The 9,983-nt window shown below is 36.0% G+C and overlaps 2 protein-coding genes across 4 annotated transcripts; both read right to left on the bottom strand.

Annotated features, from left to right (window-relative positions):
- LOC132036722 (probable isoaspartyl peptidase/L-asparaginase 3) lies at positions 1-1,423 on the bottom strand. The gene is made up of 2 exons (XM_059427101.1): positions 1,247-1,423; positions 1-712 (listed from the first exon to the last, which is right to left on the bottom strand). Exons 1-2 carry the CDS (start codon positions 1,301-1,303, stop codon positions 491-493), a joined length of 279 nt encoding a protein of 92 aa, XP_059283084.1. The 5' UTR covers positions 1,304-1,423; the 3' UTR covers positions 1-490.
- A 1,121-nt stretch (positions 1,424-2,544) lies between these two features.
- On the bottom strand, positions 2,545-9,960 carry LOC132035917 (uncharacterized Rho GTPase-activating protein At5g61530). Of its 3 annotated transcripts, none has more exons than XM_059426080.1 (10): positions 9,806-9,959; positions 9,173-9,270; positions 8,830-9,092; positions 7,525-7,587; positions 7,412-7,430; positions 5,347-5,445; positions 5,167-5,244; positions 4,837-5,081; positions 4,190-4,352; positions 2,545-3,027 (listed from the first exon to the last, which is right to left on the bottom strand). In XM_059426080.1, the coding sequence occupies exons 2-10, from the start codon at positions 9,231-9,233 to the stop codon at positions 2,882-2,884; spliced, it is 1,137 nt and encodes a 378-aa protein (XP_059282063.1). In that variant the 5' UTR covers positions 9,234-9,270; positions 9,806-9,959; the 3' UTR covers positions 2,545-2,881. The 3 variants fall into 3 exon arrangements, with proteins under 3 accessions (XP_059282063.1, XP_059282064.1, XP_059282065.1); XM_059426082.1 differs by lacking the exon at positions 2,545-3,027 and adding an exon at positions 3,176-3,667 and having other exon boundaries at positions 9,806-9,960; XM_059426081.1 differs by lacking the exon at positions 5,347-5,445 and having other exon boundaries at positions 9,806-9,960.
- Positions 9,961-9,983: the final 23 nt, after the last annotated feature.

Here is a 9,983-nt window from a genome sequence, read left to right as displayed (position 1 = left end):
AATTATTAATTATGGTGACTTATAGTACTTTTTACGTAGTTTCCAAATATGTAAATTTTATTTCGAAAAAAATTGAAGATTCTATATTCACGGTCAAAATTAAAAAGTTTGACTCTCGAAAAGCGACAAGTGCCAATCTTTTTGGAACAGAGGGTTTACTAATTACTTGACATAGATGGCATGTTCGATTCACCTATTGAAAATTTTAAAAATATTATACCAACTCAAATATCATAGATCTTTTTATCAATGTTTTTAAAAAACGAAAAAGGTAAAAGCGAGCGGAATCATAGGCTTTAAGCAGGAAATGAAAACCAAAAAGTGACGCGCAGAATTTCCAAAAGTAAATTACAAAAATTATCTAGACTACATCCATTTTGTACTTATAACATCAAAAATGCATTTGACTTGTTTAATTCAACATCCAATTCGCTATAGTGATATATTAATAAACTCTGGATCACAAATTTTACTTTCCTATTTCAATTAATCAGTCATGAAATAAGAGAAATATTAGTAGAAATGAGAGTGGCTGTATACCTGTACCATCACATCTTAGTTTCTCACAAGCAGAACAACCTTCCACAACTGCATCTACTGCAGACAAACCACCCTCAACGGCCTTCCACGCAGCTCTAACTGCTTCCAAAAAAGGCCACGTGCTTACAACTACTGGATATTGCAAGGAGCCTCCAACTTCATTCACCACTGCCTATTCTCATATAACATATTTATAAACCATTCAAGTTGCTTGGAAGCAATGACTTGATAACAAAATATCCGAAAACAAAAAACAAGCACGTAAGAATAAAGCAAAAAAATAACATAAACGGGGACCGGATTGATGATAAAATAATTCTGGATCGATTGATAATGAAGAAATAGAACTCGTGGTTCAATTTTCCTCTCGTTGGCACCGGATTGATGATAAAACAATATAAAAGGGCAGCCCGGTGCACAAAGCATGGGTGTTGGGAAGGGCCGCACCTCAAGGGGCGTGAGTCTACCCTAATGCAAGCACTAGGACAATATGTTGGACTTAAAATCAGCGCAACTGAATTAACATAAATGGGTTAACTAATAATTTAAATTTATTGCCGAAACTAAGCTACTACAGACCCTCAATAAGAATGTCTCATATACAGTGGTAATTGAAGAGAAATGATGTTGGGTAGTGAAATAATAATAAAGTGCCTAACTTGCAGAAATAGGAACTTGGGAAGAGCTTAAAAATAGAAAAGCGTACCATGGAGAAGAAGACTATTGTGAAGAGGAAGAGATGAAGGTGCTTCTTCATGCTCATCGCCTGCTCTCAATATTCAATTTTACTCTGCAATTGTTCTATTATTACACTCATAAATAAGGATATCCCAAAGAGCTCACAATTTTTTAACTATACTCCCTCCTCCTCAAATTATTGGTCGTTCCTTACTACAAATAATTGTCTCCTTTGCTATTTTACAAGTTTGAGACACAATTAATTATTTTATTTTTAGTAAAATATTATTATTAATGGAGAGAGCATATAAATAAATATTTTAATGAAAGAGATTATAATTTAGACATAAATAAGTATAAAGTTTGTCAAATACCTTCCTAATTATTACTTTTTAATGGACGCGTAAAATAAAAAAACCATAGACAATTTGATAGTGCGAGTACTTTCTTACCTTTCGGTACCATTTTGGGCTTTGACAAAAATCCCAATTTGAAAATTTCCATTTGGTGTTTTATCCTTTCTAGCAAAGACGAATAAATAATTCCTTCAAAGCAACCTTTAACCCACATTATATTATTCTGGCCACAAACAAAGATTTATATTTGATTTTTTTTTCACTGATAAAAGTCATTTCCGTAGTTTTGCCATTTCTTTAAATAAAATTGAGGATACTTGAATCTTTATTTGGCTAAATTTGTTTTTAAGAAATCCAGCCAATCTTCAGTAGTTGTTGGCTAGAATCAAATTTTTACCATTTATTAAATATATCTAGGGGAAATTCATTGATCAAAATTTAAGTTTACACGCTACGCGGCGCGAACATGGATATAGTCGGGCTTCAATGCGGGTGCCGGACACCGGGCTAGAAAAAATAAAATAAAGTCAAATGACATAAAAGATACAAATGTATTGATGAAGTTCAATTAGCTATTGTCGTATGCAAGGATTTTTAATAAGCATTTTCATATGATTGTTCTTTCAAATACTTGTAAAAAAATTGTCTGATGCCACATTAGTTAATGTGTAAACTTAACCAAATTCCGAATATTAGGGGTTTTGTCGATCCACGGCGATGGTATTGTTAGCCATAGTTGATTAAATTATGAATTGCTTTTCTTCCAACAAAACATCCATTCCTTTTCTTTCTTTTTCTATTTTTGTGGTCTACATTATATGAGAACTCCATTAAAATCCTTCACTAAGACATGGAATAATAGGTACTCTTCAAATTCGTTTAGGATTATGCAACTTCGAAGATGAACTGATGAAGCAAACCCAATAAATTTTCTATAAGTAATAACTACAGATAAACCAGAAATGACACATTAACTGCAAAGATATATGTTTATTTCATAATTGCAATGCCCCAACACAAGTTCAATCCTAAGTACAAACCCTCCAATGGCATGTAAGATCTTTTTATGCTTTATACCATTCACTAACATCCCAACAATCACCCCCATAACAAAAAAGTGAGCTATAAACACAAGTTCTAAACCTATGCCTATCCCAATCAAACATTTACAAAAGCACGGTTACAAACTCCTAAATGTTAAGAGAAAATCGAATATGATGACAGAGTTCCAATTTTTTTTTGTGATGTACTACAATGGATAGAATCATTCTAATATGTGCAATATCCAATCTGAGTCCGATCCAATACTATCGCCAAACAGTCTCATTTGCATCGGTAAATACGGCATTATGATGTTCGATTAAGCACTGAATGGCATCAATAGCACCCAAGTCAATTGGCAACCCATCATCCAAAGGGATCGGAGAAGATGCATCAACATTTTCATCTTCATCTGGATGCAAAAAACAATCACGAGTGCAAAATAGTAAGTCTTTAGCAGTTGTTTTAAGTTGCAAACAGCAATCTCAAAATGCAATGCTTTTACTCTCAACTAATATAGATAGAACAGACTCCCAGATATACCGTCAAAAGAGAAAATGTCTCAAAAAAATAACTTAATTTGATTAAAACTGAAAATTATTTGATTTTTCCATCTGCACAATGACTTTCCAGTCAAAAAACTAATTCAAGCCGTTAGTTGTTCTGGCTTAAATTTGTGGCAGAAAACCAGGGGATTAAAAAGCAATTCTTTAGCTACTCTTAAACTCTTTACATCAACAATTGTAAGAAGTGGCCTCCACCAATCCATCCAAAAGAGAAATGAAAAGGAACATAAAACAACATATTCTGCCCTGGGTGTCTTCAGAAACCACAAATCTTTGGGAAATAGGCTGTTCAAAGGGCTATACATATTTCAATAGAGAATGTACACTAAAAGTTACAGGTCTCCTTTGCACAGTTGTAGAAATATTTCTTTGAAATACAAAACAAGCTAAATAGCAGTATAGCACACAGCTGAAGTCGATCTCTTTGCATAACCTCTTTCCACCGCTCATTTTAGCAGGACAGTGTATGATGTTCCTGATACACATCTTATAATACAGATACATGTTTCAATATTAACTTCTGTAACATTTCAAATTTTTCTTACATTAAACTTTTTTTCTAAATTTTGAGGAGTCAATATGTTGAAAATTTGAAGTCTTCATGTGCTTGTATCATAACTACCTAGTATATATTTGTATTGGTAAATATCCATTTAGCCAAAGGCCCACATTATAATTCATCATTACTAATAGGAGAGAATATCTTTCTCCCATCACCAGCAATCTCCAGGTCTGGAAGTAGATGCCTGCAGTTCCACTTTTGGACTTCGCACATGGTACTTTAATATGTCAACTGGTTTTTACCATATAAAAGTGGGTCACTAGTCACAATACATTGTTTTAACTTTCTAAGTATGTTCATAACAGAAGAAAGAGATTCATCGCGCTAATGTTCAGCATTTATTTGGATACTGTGGTACCACCCCTCATTTAATATGATGTGTTAAAAATTATGAAGATGAATGAAATGTTACTCTACCAAGAGAACAGAAAGGAACAAAAACGTACCTTCAAGCATCTCCCATGCACCAGAATTAGAGTTCGAGTCCATATATTTCTTTGAAGAAGTTTTTGCTGAATGGTTCCAGAACTGGTCATACTGGCGTGGACTCTGTCCTCTTTGCCAAATAAGGATTGGAGCCATTTCCATTGCAAGAGTCCTAGCATCCATCTGCCAGGAAAAAAGTATGAGAAGCATATAAACAGAACTCACACATTTTACAGATGAAGTCTCATTCATAACAAGTTTGTTAGATCTCAATCATGTGGGCAAATAGAAATAAATCAAAATTCAAAATATGCAAGGCTTATCATAGCAACAAGGCACCTCAATTAGCAAGTTCAAAAACCAAGTGTTAAAAATTATATCACATTATCACGTTTTACAGTTCTCCACCAAACAATTTCTTCATCTTAAAAGCAGACGGAGGTCCAGTGAATATTGTCTCAGAAAACCATGAGGGTGATAAGGAGTAAGGACACTAAGATAATTTCAAATCCAAGGATCTGCACGAATCCAGATCGATACAGGGAGAGGTTGGTGCTACATCCCTTTTCTTAATACCCTTATTCCCCTTCCATCCGGAGTGGCTGTGACTAGGGGTCATCATGCTATACTCGCGATTTTTGTTCACTCAGAAAGGGAATAAACTTGCCTTGTTAACCAGTGATTTCTGGCTTACACGGAGTAGCAGTGCGGTGATCAATTCCAGTGTCATGTAATTGACAGTTGGAAGCTTCTTTAGGGTATTCTTCATTGTGTGTATGCTTGAGCGAGCACCTCTTATTTCATTATAAAGCTCGAAGGTTGTCAATGGCTCAGGTAGACTCGCAAGGTAGCACTTCATCAGAGCTGCAATATCTACCGGATTTACCCCCTCAGGTATTGGTGCATTTTGATCTATAACACAAATGAGCAAATTAAAGAGTAAATAGATTGATCCCTTGACAAAATAAAATTATGTGAGAGATTGGAAACTGAATACCTTGATTGTAGAAAGAAACCAATTGAAGTATGACCTTTTTATCTCCTTCAGCTTTGAACAGCTCAGGTGAATTCAGCCCTAGACGAAAAGTAGGCTCTCATAACATCATCGTTCAGACATGTCTGTGAAAATTTACATAACAGTAATGAAAGTTGCTGTATGTATTGTTACATCTCTCACCTGATAAGACAAGATAATCCGCACATTTCACCATGATATAAGGAACGGGTCTAGTTGATTGTTGCCTCTGCACAAGGATATCGATGGGCACTCCAAACACTGGATAAACCAAGATATGTCACTATGGCCAGAAACAAGTCTCTGGAGAGCTTTGTGGAAGCAAATAATCATATCGCTCATTCCATATTCATAAAACTGATTTCTACAGCTTATTGACATGGTTTAGAAGTGCTAAAGAAGTGTGACCAAGTATAAAAGGCATCTCCCATTGCACCACCCTTAATTCTTAAATGAACTCAAAAAGAATCCAGTAAAAGAGTGGCAAAAGTGTGTTCAGTATGGAGGAAAATGCTTTTCAATTTCCCCATGTTCGGTTGACAAAATTTTTGGAAAATATTTTCTCTAGGAAAACAAGTTCCTTAAAAATGAGAAAAATGACTTCCCTAATGAAAGTAGGAAAAACAAGTCCCGCCAGTGGCATATTGATTGTCTCCTCCCCAACCTTGAACACACCTCATCTTCACCCCACCCCTATCCCACCACCCACCCACCCAGGGGCGGAGCCACATAGGGTCGGGTTCATCCGAACCCCTTGGTCTCGCTGAAAAAAAACACCGTTTATACATGGTTAAAATTATTTTTTATGTATATATAGTGGATGCCGAACCGCCTTAGGCTTCTTCGTGTGTTTACTTTTTCGTATTTTGAACCCCTAGAGAAAATCACATTTCATCGCACCCACCCCACCACTCATCCCACCCCCCATAATATTTTTCTAGCTTATATATAAATGCTTTGAGGATAATACTTTTTCCTTACATACCAAACACAAGAAAATAAGTAAAAACCCCACTTATTTTCCTGACAAAACATTTAAGAAAATGTTTTCCTTCATACCAAACACACCCAAAGACAAATTAAGCGGAAGAAGTTTCAGAATAGTTGGGCACCAACAAAAGCAATCCCATTACCCACCCCCCCGCCCAACCTCGAACACACCTCATCTTCACCCCACCCCTATCCCACCACCCACCCACCCAGGGGCGGAGCCACATAGGGCTGAGGGGTTCATCCGAACCCCCTTCGGCTGAAAAAAAAACACTGTTTATACATGGTTAAAATTATTTTTTATGTATATATAGTAGATGTTGAACCCCCTTTGGCTTCTTCATATGTTTACTTTTTGATATTTTGAACTCCCTTAGAGAAAATCCTGGCTCCGCCACTGCACCCACCCCACCACTCATCCCACCCCCCATAATATTTTTCTAGATTATATATAAATGCTTTGAGGATAATACTTTTTCCTTACACACCAAACACAAGAAAATAAGTAAAAACCCCACTTATTTTCCTGAAAAAACATTTAAGAAAACGTTTTCCTTCATACCGAACACACCGAAAGACAAATTAAGCGGAAGAAGTTTCAGAGTAGTTGGACACCAACAAAAACAATCCCATTACCCACCACCACCACCACCCCCAACCTCGAACACACCTCATCTTCACCCCACACCTATCCCACCACCCACCCACCCACCCAGGGGCGGAGCCACATAGGGCCGGTTCATCCGAACCCCCTTTGGCTGAAAAAAGCACTGTTTATACATGGTTAAAATTATTTTTTATGTATATATAGTAGATGTTGAACCCCCTTTGGCTTCTTCATATGTTTACTTTTTGATATTTTGAACTCCCTTAGAGAAAATCCTGGCTCCGCCACTGCACCCACCCCACCACTCATCTTTTTCTAGATTATATATAAATGCTTTGAGGATAATACTTTTTCCTTACATACCAAACACAAGAAAATAAGTAAAAACCCCACTTATTTTCCTGACAAAACATTTAAGAAAACGTTTTCCTTCATACCAAACACACACAAAGACAAATTAAGCGGAAGAAGTTTCAGAGTAGTTGGACACCAACAAAAGCAATCCCATTACCCCCCCCCCCCCCCCCCCCCCAACAAAAAAATAAAAAAATAAAACCCCCCAAAAAGAGAAGAACACTAAAATCCTTATAAACAAATTATTAAGAATGATCAAGAGAGAAGAAACTTTACCATCAGTGCTGGCAACTCCCTGCATTTCAAATAGACAAGTTAAGATTCTTTGAACTCCAAGCCATAAGGAAACTTTGAGAAGAAAAAGATAAACAGGGAAAATTATTATGTACCTTCTGCCACCGCTCGATATCAGTCAGCAAAGTCTTGCTTTTTTGTGCAGTTTTCTTCGCCACCTGAAAAATAAAAATTCTTGCATGTGTCATCAAGTTCAGAAACTAAGAATCCATTGCAAGAGATTCCAAAATATCGGTATCATGTGTACTTTAGGTTTTTAACTACTGATATCATAAGATCGACATCCCTCATCCATTTAGCCTTTTCTTCCCTCAAAGATTTACACTATCAACTCCACTAAAGTGCCAAACATGGAAACTATACCCTCTATAATTTGAAACCAAATTTGTTATCTTAAGTTGGTTTATTTGATAGTGTGGTTTCATATAAGGCTGTACCTTAGAAAACATTGCCAGCACTTAATGATCACTATGAAGATAGTAGACGCGTGACTTGTTCCATTCACTGGACCCCTAACTTCTAAAAACACATAAACTGGACCTACCATCAAATGATTCAAACCTACATTGAAAACCAAGGTGAACAAGCAACCTAAATAGAAGTCCTCATCCAATAAAATAAAAGCAGATACTTCCCTATATCCAATTTCCAACTTCAACAGAACAGATTGTAAATAAGATGAGATTGATATATAATAACTCTTTCACTAGGAACTCCTACAAGGACAGAATCACTGGCGAGCTATGCATAAAGCATCAAAGAGAGTTCAAGCCAATAAATTGAACAGTCGGAAAATAAACTCTTCTATCTAACTTCCCTTGGCTTAATTACTGACCTGAATTTTCAAAATCCAAAATCCCATACTCTCCTAAACCCAAATTTCTCCATTTCTGTTTGGCGGGAGTGGGAGGAGGGGGTCAATAGTAACTAATTAAACCCAAATCTTGTAACATCAATATCTGCTAGTAATGGATGAGCTTTGAATAGTAGTCACATAGTAAAAGCTTCATATTCTGTTTCTTTAAGAAGGGTTAAATACAATTTCTCTTTGTGCTTTAATTGAATCACAAAACCTTCTGCTATTTAAGGATAGGTTTCACGAACCCCATCAGTATCTAATTAAAGCACGACCGTCACTTCTAAAACCCAAGAAAAATTAAAAGACCAGATGGTCAAGAACCTTGTGCCTCGCAACAACTATAGTAGTCATATCGAGTGACACGTTGACATCATATCACCTAGGGTTCTATAACAAGGTAAAGGCTACAGAAACCACAATGGTCTCTATTATGGGCATGGCTTTATCAGGAAACTAACAACAAAAGCATCACTCATTGATCCTGTCTGTTGATTATTCACAACTGTGAAATGTTCCACAAAATTGTTTATTTTTGTAATACCTCCTCAACTTTTGTCTTTCCAACAGCAACCTTATCTTTTGTCTCCAAAAACCCCTTCCTCAAGAAGAAGCTAGTTGTAGCAGCCGCAGAAATGAAGCGCTCCTGCATGGCATGTCTTGTTGATGGCTGCTGTAAGATCGACCATCGACTTTTGACTACTGATCCAACTTTATCCGCAACCTCGCCAACATTTCCCTTTGCATCTTTGGCAACGTCACCAACAAATGATCCTGCAGACTGCCCTGCTTCTTTCAACTTCACCCCTGTATCATAGATTCAATTATTAAACATACAAAAGCAAACTGAACGTAGAAACCTGAAATTGGATTTCCAAATGAATTACCCGAAGATTGAAAGAATCCACTAGCTTTCTCTTGCCACTGAGGCGAAATTGCTGAAGACATTGAAGTTGCACCAAGTCCGTATACAGTATCAAATCACCTAAAAATGAACACAATTACTGCTGTTAGTATTTGTATATCAACAACTCCTTTAGCTCCATTTCGACAACTATACAATTTTCCTAACAATTCCACCTAACGGTATTCACCTCAGAAAAGACTAGTCAAAAAATCCAAAATCAAAATATTAATATTAACCAAACTGGAGTTGAATTCATAAACAGTACTAATATAAGTTTCCATGAGAGAAATAAGCAATTGATTCTGAAAATCCAGATATCACTTCAAACAGAAATTAAAAAAAAAAAAAAAATCCACCGCGAATCAAAACAGAAAAAAATGAATAAATGCCCAAACCACAAAGATACCGAAGTTCGAAAATTGAGAAGAAATAAATGCAACATTCAATAAAGTAAAGTTTAAGTTGACCTCGCAAATCAGTCTCAATTACTAAATTCCAATAATTAACAGTTGAAAACAAAAAAGAAACCAAAGAATAAGTCGATGATCCAAAATCTAAGAAGAAGAAAAAAAAAAACTGATTGTGTAGATAATTTAAGCGGGTAGGGTTTTACCTTTGATAAACGTAATTGAGGGATTGAAAAGTTTGGAAAAGGAATCGTTGAAAGGAGGAAAAATAGTAATGGTAAGTAGAGGTGTGATGATTAATGAGGCAATTAGGCTGCTTATGGTCAACTTTTATATGCTTTCCATAGAACCAATAAAATGAAATTACGTGGAATTTATTATTTA

This window comes from Lycium ferocissimum, chromosome 11 (assembly GCF_029784015.1).
Source record: "Lycium ferocissimum isolate CSIRO_LF1 chromosome 11, AGI_CSIRO_Lferr_CH_V1, whole genome shotgun sequence".
NCBI lineage: Eukaryota > Viridiplantae > Streptophyta > Magnoliopsida > Solanales > Solanaceae > Lycium > Lycium ferocissimum.
This window is presented reverse-complemented; position numbering and strand designations above follow the sequence as displayed.